At 54.2% G+C, this 16,618-nt stretch overlaps 1 protein-coding gene across 2 annotated transcripts; it reads right to left on the reverse strand.

The window, feature by feature from the left end:
• Positions 1-6,110: 6,110 nt before the first annotated feature.
• On the reverse strand, positions 6,111-9,278 carry ZNF579 (zinc finger protein 579). 2 transcript variants are annotated; one of them, XM_039244033.1, is made up of 2 exons: positions 9,196-9,278; positions 6,111-8,925 (listed from the first exon to the last, which is right to left on the reverse strand). In XM_039244033.1, exon 2 carries the CDS (start codon positions 8,320-8,322, stop codon positions 6,535-6,537), a length of 1,788 nt encoding a protein of 595 aa, XP_039099964.1. In that variant the 5' UTR covers positions 8,323-8,925; positions 9,196-9,278; the 3' UTR covers positions 6,111-6,534. The 2 variants fall into 2 exon arrangements, with proteins under 2 accessions (XP_039099964.1, XP_039099965.1); XM_039244034.1 differs by having other exon boundaries at positions 6,111-8,198; positions 9,196-9,259.
• Between the last annotated feature and the right edge of the window lie 7,340 nt (positions 9,279-16,618).

Consider the following 16,618-nt stretch of genomic DNA (forward strand, 5'->3'; position numbering starts at 1 on the left):
CTCCTTCCCACTAGTTGATTCTCCAAACAGAAGCCAGAGGGAGCCTGTTAAATCAGGAGAAGGGTCTGTGCTCTTCAGGGGGTATGTATTCCCCCAAATTTATCAAATGGTAACACGTAAAATGCATGCATTTCACGGTATTTAAATTTTACCAAGGACAAGAACCTTAAATAAATATTTGATATCTTGTTACAATATGCATGCTGCAGTGTTTAAGGGTGATGTGATCTAATATTTGCAAATTGCTTTGAAATGATTTTTTTAAAGACAGAGATACAGGATCTGTCTGTAATTTCCACTAAATTTTTCTGCAAACGTAAAACTGCTCAAAAAAGGAAAATTTATTAAATTTTAAAAAGATGAATGTTGGATACATTGCTGGATGGACAAACGAAAGGTCAGGTGGAAAGACAGGTGCCTTATGAAGCAAGTGTAGCAAAATGCTCATTGTAGACTCTCTGGGATTGATCTATGTATTTACTTCTAATTCTTCCCATTTTGTTTTTGTTTTCCATTTTATTTAGAGAGTGCCAGGAAGTGGGGGGGGGGGGCAGAGGGAGAGAGAACCCTAAGCAGGCTCCATGCTCAGTGCAGAGCCCAATGCAACGCTTGATCCCATGACCCCAGGATCATGACCTGAGCCGAAATCAAGAATCAGACTCTCCACTGAATGAGCCACCCAGGCACCCAAGTCTCTCCAATTTTTATGTGTTTTAAAATTTTCAAATGTTGGGGCACCTGGCTGGCTCCGTCGGTGGGGCATTCGACTCTTGATCTCAGGGTCCTGAGTTTGAGCTCCATGTGGTCATAGAGTTTAGTTACATTTTTAAAAATTTTTTAATGTTTTTATTTCTGAGAGAGAGAGAGAGCACACGTGAGCAGGGGAAGGTTAGAGAGAGAGGGAGACAGAATCTGAAGCAGGCTCCAGGCTCTGAGCTGTCAGCACAGAGCCCGATGCAGGGCTCAAACCCACAAACTGTGAGATCATGACCTGAGCCGAAGTCGGACGCTCAACCGACGAGCCACCCAGGCGCCCCTAAATTTCCAAATATTAAAAGTATAACGTGAAGTCAAATTGTGCCAGCCTCCTCATGATTCCTACCCGGGCTCTCTTCCCAACTCAGTAGAGTAGAAATCAGAGTCCTAGTGGTTTCTCTACCAGATCTGTACCCCCAGACGCTCCCTGATCTTCTCCCCGCTCTCTCCCTCCTTCTCTCTCCTTCCTGGTGGTCTCTGTCCTCCCTGAACAGACCAGTCACCTTCCCGCCAAAGCCTTCACACCAGCTGTGCCCTCCCCTGGGACCTGTCTTCATCAGTTCCTGCATGAGTCCCCTCCTAAGATGCTTTCTTTTATTATTTTTTATAGTTTTATGAAAGTTTACCTATTTGATTTGAGAGAGAGAGAGAGAGAGAGAGAGAGAGAGAGAGAATCCCAAGTAGGCTCCACACTGTCAGCATAGAGCCTGATGTGGGGCTCGATCTCATGAGCTGCCAGATCATGACCTGAGCCAAAACCCAGAGTTGGATGCTTAACTGACGGAGCCACCCAGGCGCCCCCACTAAGATGTTTTATGTGAATTACTGGGTTTGTTTGGTTTTGTGTCTGTCTCCTGCCTCTACCACGGAAACCCCATGTGGGCAGGGATTTGTGTGGGTTTCATTAACAAGTGAGGGATCAGCACCTAGGACAGAGCCCAGCACATAGTGGGGGCTCAATGACTGACTACCTGCTGAATCAGTGTCCTGAGTATATTTGTCTATCTGTGCCTGCCACCAAAATGTAACTTTGTCTGTGTCTTCCCCACCTCTAGCACAGTACTTTGCACATAGCCAAGTGCTCAGCAGAGTTTTAGGGTGGGGACGCCTGGGTAGTCCATTAATCTCAGTCCATTAAGCATCCGAATTTGCTCAGGTCATGATCTCCTGGTTCAAGGGTTCTATCCCCACATCAGTCTCTGCACTGACAGTGTGAGCTTGCTTCAGGTCCTCTGTGTCCCTCTCTCTCTGCCTCTCCCTGCCCTCTCTCTCCCAAAAATAAATAAATAAATAAATAAATAAATAAATAAATAATAATAAACGATCATTTAAAAAATTTTAATGTTTTTTTATTTATTTCTGAGAGAGAGAGAGAGACAGTATGAACAGGGGAGGGTCAGAGAGAGAGAAACACAGAATCCGAAGCAGGCTCCAGACTCTGAGCTGTCAGCACAGAGCCTGATGCGGGGCTCGAGCCCACGAACCGTAAGATCATGACCTGAGCCAAAGTCGGCCGCTCAACAGACTGAGCCACCCAGGCGCCCCAACAAACAAAGATTTAAAGAAAAGAGTTTTAGGATGAATGAATGAATGAATAGGTAAGAATGAGTCTTTGTGTAAGAGCTAAGAGCACAGGCTTTGGAATTGCAATGCCTGGAGATGTTTACAGATCTGCTCCTTAGGAGCCAAGAGACCTGGGCGTGTCAACTTACTGCCTGAGCTTCCTTCTCCGGATGATGGGGCCCCCATGGGGAGCCTCATCTATCCCTGATAGAGTGATGAGTGTCTCACAGAGCCTAACAATTCTGCTCCTGAGAGTCTGCCCAAGAGAATAAAATCTATGTCCAGAGGAAGGATAGTACATTCATGTTCATAGCAGCATTATTCATAACGGCTGAAGCGCAGACAAAACTCAAATGTCCATCAGCAGATGAAAGGGTGAACAAAATGCAAAATATCCAGACAAGGGAATGTTACTCAGACACAAAAAGGAATGGAGTGCGGATAAAACGTGCGGTGTAGATGAGCCGTAAAGACAGTATTTAGTGAACAAAGCCAGACATGGAAGGCCACACACTATGATCCATTTATAGGAACTGTCCAGGAAGGGTGAATCTGTCAAGACACAGGAGACTCATGGTTGCCTGGGGCTGAGGGTGGGGAAGGGAAGTGAATATTAACGGGCACAGGAGAGTTTTGGAGATTCTGGACATGTCCTAACCTTTGATTTTGGTGATAGTTGCACAATCCTGTAAACTTACTAAAAGTCTTTGAGTTAGTTGTGCACTTAAAATGAGCAAATTCTATGGGAGACAAATGATATCTCAATAAAATTTTTAAAGAAAAAAAAAAAACTTGGAAAGGTGCCTGGGTGGCTCAGTTGGTTGAGTGTCTGACTTTGGTTCAGGCAATGATCTCACTGTGGGTTCGAGCCCCATGTCAGGCTCTGTGCTGACAGCTCAGAGCCTGGAGCCTGCTTCGGATTCTGTGTCTCCCTCTCTCTCTGCCCTTCCCTGCTCTCTCTCTCTCTCTCTCTCTTTCTCTCAAAAACAAATACACATTTTAAAAATTAAAAAAAAGAAAAAAATTGGAGCCCATAACAGTATCTATCTATTGATATTGTAAAGATTAAATGACCTAAAAGAAAAAAAAAAGATTAAATGACCTAATCCATGTCATCCCTTTAGAAACAGATGAGGGTAAACACTCAAGAAATGTGTTTTGTATGATTATGAACACATGTGATTGAAGTCATGAATGTAAAATGCTCAGCACAAGGAACGACTAAGCTACAGGGTTTGACTCATGAACACCACGTACTATTACCTCCTAAGAGTAATAACCACATGGGCGTCTTATCATTTCCTGTGTCTGTCCCACACATCAGTTTTCTCGTCTGCAAAATGGGAGAACTGGGCTTCAGCTTTAGAGAACTTTTCTCACCCTAAGTTCTGTATTTTTTTCTAGGAATGTTTCTCTCTGGATACAGCAGACCCTCAAGGCAGAGTAAGTGTGTGTGTGTGGGGGGGGGCAGATGGTGAGCAAACCCGTGGAGGGGTGAGGGTCTGATGCCTTAGGGCCTGGAGACGGGGATGCATGTAAGGAGGGGACTGTGTGCGTGGGCGCTGATCCCAAGGGTTATATTGGCATAGTTAAGGGTATTCATGGTGTGGAGCTGGTTCAACCTGGGTTCAAATTCCACGCCCACCATATCCTAGCTATGAGATTTTAGAAAAGGGACTCCCTCTCTGAATGCTGTTTTGCCCCTAGAAAAGGGTGAGGATGTTTCCTAATTCCCAATGGAGAGGTGAGCATTCCCCGAGACCCTGTCTATACCAGCCTTGGAAAACAACAAAGCAGCAGCAGCAATGACTCCCTCCCTGATGGCAGCCACTGTTTTCACCCTTTTCCACAAAGTACCTCCTTGAATACAAAGGGCTTGATTCATGGTAGTGATTTCCAAAAGTAGGACAAATAAGTTCGCTTTAATCCGTTTGCCCTTCTGTAAAGTGGGTATAATCCCGTCCCTCACGAGTTGTATCCAGCGTGATTGTGCCGAGAAGGTGTCTGGCCCTGGTAGGTTCTCACTCAATGGGAGCCCGTGTTTGGATGTGGTAATAGGGAGCCGCTGAAGGTTCCTGGGGAGGGAAGTAGCCTTGATGGCATGAAAGCACCCCCAGCTCCCCAGCTCCTCACACCTAGTTACAGGATCTAGTTTGTCGGAGAACTGTCTCATTAGGAAATCCCAATTTATTTGTCCCAATATTTGATTATGGTCCGTGTCGTCTGCTGGTCTTACGTTCCACAAGGCTGGTAACCAAGTGGCTCTCACTTGTCACTCTACCCCCAGCATCCAGGCCTGGGTGGTGCAGCGATAATCACACAGATGAACATGTATTGAATCCCTACTATGTGCCAGGCGCTGTCTCAAAGACTCAGCCAAGATGTGTTACATCTTTGACAAGGGGAATCCTGCAAAGCTCTGCGTCAATCATCTCCCTTCCTAGACCCTCAACCTCTGTCCTTCTGGCTTCCCTCTGTCCATCCCTGCCTCCGCCTGGCATTTCCGTCACACCAGAGCATGACCTTGTCTCCCATTCGTTGCCCTGGAAAGCCAGGATATGTCGCCCCTCTTTTCCTGGCCTTACAGGCATAAAGATACCTAAGTGGTGGCTATCATTGTTTGCAAAGGGGCAAGAGAGAGCCAGTGAAGGTGCTGGAGGAAGGCAGGATGTCAACAGAAGGGGTTTTAGGAAGATTGGCTTGGACACACCTCACTCCTTAAGACCCAAACAAATGGGTGGGGGCAAATAACACAACAACACACATTTGTTTGCAGAAAATGACACTTCCCAACTCCGACCCCCAATTCCTTGTGGTTTCTCAAACATGCAGCACCAACCCACCTCACAGCCTCTGTCCCTGCTGTTTCCTCCACCGGGTCTCCATCCAGGTCAAGGTCATCTCACCAGAGGGCCTGCTGTCCCCACCATGCTCACTCGTCACAGTGCCGCGTGGCTTTCTCAGTAACCCTTACCGATACCGGTGTTCTAAGGCAGGTCGGTTTGTTATCTGGACCAGCTCTGTCCCAAGGTAACTTCTTGGAATGATAGAATGTTCTGGATCTGTGCTGTCCAACAGGGCAGCCCTAGCCGCCGGCCACACGGGGCCCCTGAACACTGGAAACAGTGTGACTGAGGAGCTGAACTTGTATTCGTTTTTAAGTATTTTATTTTAAATGAAGTTACTTATTCTAAATCTAAATGGAAATGGCCACACGTGGCTGGTGGCTAAACTCTATTGGACGGTGCGGATCTACAGGGGGCGGTGGTTTTCTCCTCTCCGGCACCCCCAGGGCCCCTCGCTGGGCCTGGTCAGTGTTTGCTGAAGGAGTGCGTGCAGAGGGGCACCCGGGGGCTCAGTCGGTTAAGCGACCCACCTCTCGGTTTCGGCTCAGGTCCTGATCTCAGTTTCTGAGTCTGAGTCCCTGTTGGGCTCTGCGCTGGCAGGGAGCCTGCTTGGGATTCTCTCGCGCTCTCTCTCTCTGGCCCTCCCCCACTCGTGCCGTCTCTGTCTCTCTCAAAAAAAAAAAAAAAAAAACTCTAAAAAAGAGGAATACATGCAGACAGTGCACAAGGGGGCACGGGGCGCCCCGAAGATGCCTGGGCCACGGGTAACCTGGCTTGTTTCCCTCCCGTTTCTTCACGAGTCTCTTGCTGGCTGAGCCCCTCCCTCCCATTCCCTGATGTGAGTCTGGATCCTTCCTCCTTGGAACCCAAGCTCAGAGTCGGCTGGACGAATCCCAGCTCCCCCCGGGGCCCGCCTGCAGCTCCCCATAGACGGCCTCACTCTCCTTTTTCACGAACTCACATTTATTCACAGACAGACAAAGGGACAGGGATGGACCTTTGCTCACTGGGGACCCCCAGGGTCTGGCAGTTCCAAAGAGGTGACGGTGTCCAGTGTGCATGGTGAGGGACAGCCAGGCAGGGGACCCCCCCCCCCCCCAGTCTCCATCTCTCTGGCCAGTTTTCTCCGCCTCCTTTTCTCTGAGTGTACTGCCTTCAGACGCCTGCTGGGCAAGCGGTTCCTAACCAGCGTCCGGGGGCCTGGGGGCGGGCGATGGGGAGGGCGGGGCGGTCCAGGGCCCACCCCCCTTAGTGTTGAGGGCTGGAAGGGGAGGGCTGGGTGGACAGAGGAGGCGCCTACTCTCGGACGTCCCCCCTCCGTATTGCAAACCGGGAGCCAAATGGAGGGGCGGAGGGTTGGGTGTGGAGGTCAGGAGGCCAGGCCGCCCAGGCCGCGCAGGTGAGCCTTGCTGTCGACCTCCTCCTCCTCCATCTCGAAGGCTGAATGGTCTTGGCTGTCGAAACAGGAGGCGCTGAGGAAGACGGGGGGCGCGGGGGGCGGCGACCGGGGTGGGGTCCCCGGGGAGGGCGGCTCTTCCTTGATGCGTGCGACGGGCAGCGGGAGCCCCTGCGCGTCCTCGGGCGCGGCGGGCGGCGGCGGGGGCGGCGGGGGCGCCTGCAGCGCGGCCGCCCTCTCCAGCTCCGCGCGGTGGCAGCGCTGGTGGCGCAGGAGGCTGTAGGCGCGCGAGAAGCGGCGCGGGCAGCGCGGGCAGGGGTGCGGGGCCGGGCCGCCCGCGTGCACCTGCGCGTGGCGCGCCAGGTCGGCCAGGCGCTTGAACTCGCGCTGGCAGCGCACGCACTGGAAGGGGCGCGCCCCCGAGTGGGTCACCCCGTGCTGCCGCAGGTGCGCCCGGCGCCGGAACCCCTTGCCGCACTCGGGGCACCAGAAGCGGGGCTCCCCGGCGGGGGGCCGCGCCGGGGCGGCGTCCCCTCCGTTCTGCCCGCCTTCCCCGCCCTCCGAGGCGCCCCCGCGCTCGGCCGCCTCGCCCCCCTCGGGCCCCTTCCCCGAGGTCCGTGCGCCCGCGGCCCTGTCGTCCTTCCTGCCCGCCGGGGCCAGCGGCGCCAGGAGGCTGAGCGCGCCGTGCACGCGGCGGTGCTGGCGGAGGTAGGAGGCGAGGCGGAAGGCCAGGCCGCAGTCCGGGCACACGAAGGGCCGGTCGGTGGAGTGCACCAGCCGGTGGCGGGACAGCGACCAGGGCCGGGCGAAGGCCTTGAGGCAGATGGAGCACTGGTGGCGCTTGGGGCGCGGCGGGGGCCCCCCTTCGCCCTCCTGCTCCCCCTCGGGGCGCAGACACGGGTGCGCCTTGAGCTCGCCCTTGGTGGCGAAGGCCTCGCGGCAGCGGAGGCACAGCAGCGTCCAGTCGGCCTGGAGCAGGACCTGCTTCTCCTCCTGACGCCCGGCCGCCAGCGCCAGCTCGGCCCGCAGCTCGGCCGCGCCGGCCTCGGCCTCCTCTTCCCGCGGCTCGCGGGGCTCGGTGCTGGCGGGCGCGGCCGGCGGGGCCGGCTCCCCCGCGGGCCACGCGTCGGGCCACGCGGCCTCCTGGTCGGCGGCCCCCGCGGCCGCGGGCCCGGGCTGCTCGGCGCCGGCGGCCTGCGCGCCCCGGCCGGCCTCGGCCGCCTCCTTGGCCGCCCTCTCCATGGCCAGCTCGACCTCGCCGCCCGCGTGCTCCTGGGCCAGGTGGCGCCGCAGCTGCGCGGGCTCGGGGAAGGTGCGCGGGCACGCGGCGCAGCGCAGCGGGGGCTGCGGCCCGTGGCCGCGCAGGTGGCGCGACAGGTGCGCGGGCCGGCGGAAGGCCTTGGGGCACAGCGGGCAGGCGTGGGGCCGGAGCCCCGAGTGGCTCAGCCGGTGCCGGGAGAGGTAGTAGGGGAAGCGGAAGAGGCGGCCGCAGGTGGGGCAGGGCAGGGGGGCCCGGGGGGCTCCGGCGCCCCCCCGGCCCCGGCCCCGGCCCCGACCCCGGCCGCGCCCGCGGCCCCGGCCCCGGCCCCGGTGAGGGGGGCTGCCCTGGGCGGGTGGAGGCGGCTGCGGATCCATGCCTGTAGGGAGAGAGGGGAGACAATGAGACGTTGTGGGGAGGGTGCTGGGTGTAGAGGGCGATGTGTGCAGGGAGGCAGAGAAGCAGAGACAGAGAGACACGGAGGTGCAGACAGGGTCAGACATTCAGCCAGGCAGAGCAGAGCGCCGGAAAGCCGGAAGAAGACAGAGGGGAGACGGACTTGGGGACAGAGGACAGAGGGCAGCAGAAGCGTCGGCCAGGGTGGCGGGAGACAGCAGAGAGAGATGGGAACTCCCAGCAGAGACAGAGATGGAGACAAAACAAAGAGATTCAGGGGGAGAGGGAGCAGACACAGAGATCAGAGAGCCACAGCAGGGTGGGAGTGGGGAGACACAGCCAGGCAGAGTCAGGGCCGGGGAGGAGACAGGGAGCCAAGTGCTGCCTCTCCAGGGCCCGGCTGGAGCCTTTAGGGAGGGGCTGGGAACCAGCCTGTGGTGCCCGAGTGGAGGGGGAGGAACTCGACACTGCGAGGCCCCGGAAATGGAATGGGGGTGCCCAGACCAGGGTCTGGGAGAGGCCAGGGGGAGGAGGGCTGGCCCAGACTCCTGGCTAGAGAGAAGGCTGGGCGGCCGGCCTCCTGGGGCTGGGAGAGGTGGCGCCGGGCCTGGGACCAGGTCTGGGAGGTGGCTGGGATCCTCTTCTGTGCCGAAGGGGTATGGATTCCTGGGTCCCCGCGGCAGAGAGGATTGAGGGAGGGGGCTGGGCTCCTAACACAAGGGAGAGGAGGAGGGTGGGGGCTCAGCTCCTGGAATGCTCCAGGGAGGAGGCAGCTGGGGGCCAGGCCCCTGGACGCCTGCCCCCCACCAAGGCTGCTGGGGTGCAGAGCCCTAGGTCCCCAAGGGGGGGGGCGATCTCCCCCTGGGCCCAGCTTGCGGTTCCCCGCAGGCCTGATCAGCAGAATTGGGGCCGCAAGCCGAGGCCTCGCCGATTTCGGGGCCCGGGGCCTGGGCCCTGATCTCCGGGCGCCGGGTTCTTACCTCCGCCTCCTTCGCTCCTTTCTTCCTTCCCCGAGGCCGGCCAAACGCGGACGGTGGCGGCGGGGAGGGAAGGAGGGCCCGAGCGTGGTGGGGGGTGGAGGAGGCTGGGCTCGGTGTCACCGCCTAAGCCTTCCCCCCGGAAACCGGCCTTTCCACGGAGCCCCAAAGAGGAAAGACTGGCTGGGAAGCCGGAAGCGGGAGGTCGAGGGGACCCAGGGGGCGGGGAGGGAGGGCGGCTTGGATTCCTGGGTCCTGCTCGGGGAGGGGGCTGTGGGCCTGGGAGGCCGGGTCCGGCCCCCCTCCCCACCCCAACAGACACACATATTCATTCATGGCTTCAACAAATACACATTTATCGGGTCCTGTCTGTGCCAGGCACTGTGCCGGGCGACGGGGTGCCAGGGGACCGCGATGAAAGAGGCGGTGGCAGAGGCCTCAGGGAAAGTGGGAGCACTCTGGACCAGAACCTGAGTCCAGCCATCGCGTGGCTGCCCGAGCAAGCGATGTCCCCTTCTCCTGGCCTCAGTGTCCCCCTCCGTGATAAGCCCCGCGCACGTTCATTAGCTCCTGAGACCACTATGTACTGAGCAGCTACTGTAAGTGCGGTCTGCATATATATCTTGCTACACATACTGACTCCATCCTAAGCTGCGGAGATCTACTGAGCACCTACTATGGGCTGGCTCTGTCCTTGGTGCTGGAGCTTCAGTGACAAAGACAGAGGCCACTGGACCCTGTGTGCAGGAAGCTCACCGTCTGACGGAGGTCGCAGCCAGACACAGATCTGATTGCCTTCCTGGGAAATGTGCTCTGGCGCAGGAAAGAGGGTTTGGTGGGAACTCAGAGAACAGAGACGGCACGAAGCTGATCCCACACTGGGGCGAGAGCCGTCCTCAAGGTCTCCCAGGAGGCAACACTGTTTCAGCTGAAACTTGCTGGATGAAAGACTTGGGGACAAGAAGGCTGAGTGAATGGAAGGAGAAAGACATATGCCTCCACACGACATCGCGAATACCTGAAGCTGAGCAGAAAAGGTGTGCCGTGGAGGTGTGCCCGCAGCCAGTCGCTGGTTGTTTAAGGTGAAATACATGCTCAACATTATTGGCAAGAGTGTGGGAAACGGGACCTCTTATACATGGCTGGGGAGACTCAAGTTTGACCTGTATTTATTCTTTTTTTTTTTTAATGTTTTATTTATTTCTGAGAGAGAAGCAGCATGAACAGGGGAAGGTCAGAGAGAGAGAGGGAGACGCAGAATCTGAAGCAGCTCCAGGCTCTGAGCTGTCAGCACAGAGCCCGACGCAGGGCTCAAACCCACGAACCGTGATATCATGACCTGAGCCAAAGTCAGGTGCTTAACAGACTGAGCCCCCCAGGCACCCCAGGGTGGGTGAAATTTGGAACAACCTGAACAAGTGAGCAATTCCAGGAGTTTATCTGTCAGTAGACCTAGTTGGAAACATGCAAAATGACATCTGTACCGGGTTAATCGGTGCAGTATTGCACAGCACTGCAGAAGACTGGAGATGGGCTAAATGCCCATGGGTAGGGGATTCAAGTGATAAGTCATGATTGATCAGCTCAGCGGAATGCTATGTGTCGTCGTCATCGCCGTCATCATCATCATCATCATAGGATGAAGAAACTTGCTGGGTAAAAATATGAAAGGCTCCAAGTGATAACGTGAAGGGAAGGCAGGGAAAAGGCAGGTGGAAAACAGTCTGTAACCTGTTCTAACTATCTGTGCTTATCAGTGGTTTGCGTCTGAGAAGACAGGAAACTAGCAACATTGTCTAACTCCCAGAACTGAAACTTACTACACTCTATCCTTTCCTACTTTTTGAATTTGAAACCATGTGAATATGTTCCATATTCAAGAAAGTAAAGGTACAAGAAATAAATGGGTGGGGGAGGGTAATAAAATAAATAAAATGAAAATTACTAATAACGTAGCCTTGTAAGTGCCTTGCAAATACAAACCTAGTTGTTTCTCCTTGCCTTATGAAGTGGGTCACATTATTCTCCCATTTTATTTTCTTTTATTTGTAAATGTTTATTTATTTTTGAGAGAGAGAGAAAGAGTGTGAGCAGCAGAGGGGCAGAGAGAGAGGGAGACACAGAATCCGAAGCAGGCGCCAGGCTCCGAGCTGTCAGGGCAGGGCCCGATGTGGGGCTCAAACCCATGAACCATGAGATCACGACCTGAACCGAAATCAGACACTCAATCCACTGAGCCACCCAGGTGCCCCTACTCCCATTTTAAAGAATGGTAAAGTGAGGTACTAAAACATTTCAAAGCTAAATGAGTCTCTGGGAGTCTGCATTTCACAACGAGATGGGACAGATGACAGAGGCCTACAGCTTGATTTTTAAAAGCACCTGGCCAATAATACTACTTTTTTAAAAATATTTTTATTTATTTCTAGGAGAGAGAGAGAGAGACAGCATGAGCAGGGGAGGGTCAGAGAGAGAGGAAGATACAGACTCTGAAATAGGCTCCAGGCTCTGAGCCGGCAGTCAGCACAGAGCCCGACGCGGGGCTCGAACCCACGAACCGTGAGATCATGACCTAAGCGAAAGTCGGACGCTTAACCGACTCAGCCACCCAGGCGCCCCATACTTTTTAAAGGATATGTACATATGAGTGAAAGTCTAAAAATACCACAGAAATAACAAGCACCAAATTTGGGTTGGGTACCTTTTTGTTTTATTTTTTATATTTGAGAGAGAGACAGAGAGCGAGGAAGGGAGGGGCAGAGAGATGGAGGCAGATCTGAAGCAGGCTGCAAGCTGTCAGCGCAGAGCCTGACGCAGGCTTGAAGTCACAAACCTTGAGATCATGACCCGAGCCAAAGTCAGAGGCTTAACCAACTGTGCCACCCTGGTGCCCCGGGGTAGGGGGTACTTTTTAGCAGGGAGAAGCAATCAGATCCAAGCGGCGCCTGTGGAGAGTGAGGGTATCTCTAATGTTTCGAAGCTGATGGTAATTGGGGTCGGTGTGGCATGGATGTCAGTGGCACTAAGTACCTTCTCGATGTCATGCAACCATCCCAACATCTAGTGTCAGAACTTTTTCGTCTCCCGAAACAGAAATCTAGATCCGTGAGGCAGTCATTCTCCATTCCCTCCCCTCCCAGCCCCTGGCCGCCAGTGGTCAGCTCTGTGTCTCCGTGGCCTTGCCTACTGTGGACATTTCACCTCGACTGAGCCACGCCATACGTGATCTTTTCTGACTGGCTTCTTTCACTTTGCATGTCGGGATTCATCTATGTTGTGGCATGTATCAGTATGTCCTTCCTTTTCGTGGCTGAATAATACTCCGCTGCGTGGGTAGACCGCATTCTGTCGGTCCCATTTGTCCATGGGCATTTGGGTCATTTCTGCCTTTGTTTGCTATTGTGAATAGCGCTGTTATGAATGTTTGAGAATACGTTTTTGTCTGAATGGCTGTTTCCAGTTCTTCTGAGTCTATAACTAGGGGGTTCTGTGTGACTATTTCATTATCTATGTTTTAAAGGCTTAACATTTTTTTTCCTTAAAAAAAAAGGGAGGAAGGAAAATTCAGGAATGGAGAAGTGGGAAATGAAACGTCAAGCAGGGAGAACAGCATGGTTTGGGTGGGGCGGGGTGGGGGTCTTGGGGCAGGGCCGTGGATTGGGACGTCAGAGGCGGCAGCGCCGTGGAGAGAGGCCGGGAGCTGCACGGGCCGCTGGGTCCCCTCTGAGCCCAGGCTGAATGCTGGACGCATTCCTAGTGCACTGAGAAGCCATTGACAAGGTTTTAAGCTGGAGAGTCACATGATCCGATTAGTGTTTCAGAGAAATTCCTGTGGGACCCGCGTGGAGGCCCCGCCGGATGCAGGGGAGACCCAGGCTGGGAGCAGGGGTGGGGGGCGAGGGCCCAGGTGAGAGAGAAGGCCTCCAGGGCAGGGAGCGGGACCTGGCGCTGACTCAGGGCTGCACTCCTGGGGGCCAGGCCCACTGCAACTGCCTCCTCATTGGCTCTCCGGCTTGCAGTCCCTCTACCTCCCGGACAGTTTCCCGCAGCCAGAAATCACAGCCTGTCACTCCAGCGCTGAACAGCCTCCAGTGCTCCTCATCCCTTCCTCCCGCGTTCCTCACCCCTCCCTGTAAGGCCCCTGGAGCCTTCCTCACTCAACTGACTGCCACCTCTCTCTGAGCCCTGCTTCGCTCTCTGTTCCAGCCACACCACCCTTTTTGCTCTCTGTGGACCCCAGGGCCTTTGAACGTGCCGTTCTCCCTCCCCGAAATGCCCTGTCCCTAGACTTCCATAAAGTTTCCCTTATTCCCATCATTTCTTTCAGCTGTCCTCAGAGACACCTCTCCCGTCCGCCGTAGCTAAAAGAGCCCTCCCGTCACCCTCTGGTCCTTACCCTGCCTTAATTTTCAACCTGCTCCTCTCGCAAAGCAGCATTGGGCTACTCGTGGATTACCCACTGATTGCTTATCCCCCCCCTCCACCGGAATAGAAATAATTCCCTGAGGGCAAGCGTCTGCTTGGCCGGTTTGCTGAAATGCCCACCCGTCAGCACGAAGCCGCGCACAGAAAAGTGGATGAGGAGTGAGGAGGGGCGCCGCTGGGGCTTCCGGAGAGGGGGCACCCTGAGGGGAGAAGGCTGAGGCGGTGGGGCAATGAGGAGCTCAGGTGAGCGTGCAGGTGGCTGGCTCCACTGATCAGCTGCGAGGGGGTCGTCAGCTTCAGCCCAGTAATTGGCTCCCTGAAGAGAGAGAGAGATCCTGCCTCCCCCCTTCGGAGCCTCAGTTAGCACATCTATGAGATGGGGCTACAGTGAGAGGAGTTAGGTACAGGATCGAGCCTGGGGGAAACGGGCGAGTCCCCTTCGCTATTGTCTCAGAAGGGAAAGGGTGGGACTGGAGGTGAGGTGGGCGGAGCTTCAGCCTCCACAGGGCCCTCCTCGTTAATCCGTCTCCATGACAACCTGGCTCCTTTCCAGACCCCCCGTGCTCCAGGCCGAGCAGGTCTCCACGTGGGCGGGTCTTGTCTCTGGGGCGGTGCCTGAATCTAAGAGGGCGGGTCTTGTTTCTCCAAAACAGTTTTTGGCCCCAGGGGATGGGTCTGGTTCCTGGTTCCTGGTTCCTGGTTCGCGGGTGGCAGAGAGGAGAGGAAGTCTCTCTAAGGTTGAGCCTCCCCAGCAGCTGACCGGGAGCCTTCAAATGGGCAATTGTGGATCTGCAGGCAAAAAAATGTCTTCTTGTTTTCTCTCCGCCAAAATATATGTCTTCCTCCTTTACATTTTTTTCTGGTGAGATATACGACTCATAGACTAAAAAGGCACGACACAAACGCACAGTTAGCAAAGAATTATCAGTGGATCACCAGATTGAGACGTGGAATGTTAGCTCCCATCCCAGAGTCCATAGAAGATTAGCTTAACCCATCCAGCCCCACTGTTCTGAGTGTGCTGGGAAAATCTTTCCGGGTTTTTCTAGATGGTTCACTACCCACAATACATCCTAAACAATATTACCGTTTTGCTGGCTTTTGAATGTTTTATAAATGGAATCCTACTTCATGTATTTGGCTTCTTGCACTGAATTTCTTTGTAACTTTCATCCGTGCAATTGTGGATTTCTGCACTCCTTCATTTCATTGCTGTATAGTATTCCATAGCATAATAGAGCACTGTTTATTGCCCTGCTATATTGTTGATGGATGTCTTATTCTGTTCTGGCTGCTGTAACAAACAAACAAACAAAAAAAACAGACTGAGTAGCTTATAAACAACAGAAATTTATTCTCAGTTCTGGAAGCCAGAAGTCCAAGATCAAGGGGCCAGCATACTTGCCTTCTGGTGAAGGCTCTCTTCAGGGTTTATGGCCACTGTCTTCTTGCTGCGTCCTCACATGGTGGAAAGGGCTAGGGATCTCTCCGGAGCCTTTGGAATGTGGACACTAATCCCATGCCTGAGAACTGCAACCCGCATGACTTAAGCACCTCCCAAAAGCTCCATCTCCAAATACTGTCACATTGGGCTTTAGGGTTTCAACATGTCGATTTTGATGGGGATGCAAACATTCAGACCCTAACGATGAGGTTTCAGTTGTTCAGAGTTTGAGGCTGTACAGATTTGCTGCTGGGAATGTTTCTCTACGTGTCTCCCTGTGCAGACGAAGGAATTTCTCTGGGCTTGTGCCTAGCAGTGGGCTTACTGCCTCACGGGATATGCGCATCTTCAGCCACATTAGAGCATGCCAGTCTCCCTGGCATCTTATATTTACGAAGCTCAAAATGGAATCCTTGATCCACATAAGACCTCGCCCCTACCCAAACTTGTTCTTCCCCTTTTCTGTCTTTAATACAAAATCCCACCACCCAGCCAGTCCCTTCTGATTCCTCCCTTTCGGCTTCTTTCTCTCGTGCTCTCTCTCTTTCATGTTCCACCTATAGAATTCATTTCGAATCCACCCGTTTCTCTCCACCACTAAGGTCTACCCACCCCCCCCATCTTTCCTGCTGGACTGCAAATCTTCTGACTCCATGGAACCCCTCCAATCTTCACTCAGCAGCCAGCGGGAACTTTGTAAAGTGCAAGAGCGGTCACATCCACATTGAAATCTTGCTTTCGAGGGCCTGGAGGGCCCAGCAGCCCCTGCGTGACCTGACCCTTCAACCTCAGTTCCTCCTTCCCCCTCTGTGCTCACCCAGGCATCTTGCTTGCTGGTCTCTCATCACCCTTCAGGTTTCAGATCAAACGTCACCTCTGTGGACAAGCCCACGGGACACCCGAACTGAGAAGGCAGTCTCTCAGCCACTCACTCTCTTGACACCTTTCCTCATCTCCTTCAGACTGCTCAAAACCATCTGAAAACTACTCTTTATTACTCTTTTCTCCACCCTACCGCCCACACACTAAAAATATAAACCCCACGAGGAGTTATTTTCTTCGCTGTTGGATCCCCAAAGAGGACTGCAATGCCTGGCACAGAAGAGGCACTGGGTACAGGAATGTAATCTAGAGCATGGAAGACAATATGAACGGCTGGCCCCATCCCTGATGGGTGAATCCTATCCTAGGGGTTGGATGTAGCGTCTAAGGTACATACTTGGACACCTGGAGGTGGAGTGTAAGAGATAGGGCTCTGCTTAGGGGTAGAACTTTTCTTTAAGGGGACAATTTGGTTTTTAGGGGGCAGGGCTTATGGGATTGATGGTTTCTAAAGGGTATGGTTAGCCCACTGGAGATGGATCTTGTGTTTAAAGGACAGGGTTCCATGTAGATGAGACTTAAGCCGTTTCTGATTTTAATGGTCATGCACTCGCTAAAGGACTCAAAATTGGTCAGGAGGGAGGGAGGGAGGAAAGATCTTTATTCAGGGGGCCTGTCCTTAATCGGGGAGGGAGAAACCGCCACCTCTCTGGAGCCAAGGATCAGAAAATGAGA

The sequence above is a fragment of the Hyaena hyaena genome, unplaced genomic scaffold (genome assembly GCF_003009895.1).
Source record: "Hyaena hyaena isolate Hyena2069 unplaced genomic scaffold, ASM300989v1 scaffold_235, whole genome shotgun sequence".
NCBI lineage: Eukaryota > Metazoa > Chordata > Mammalia > Carnivora > Hyaenidae > Hyaena > Hyaena hyaena.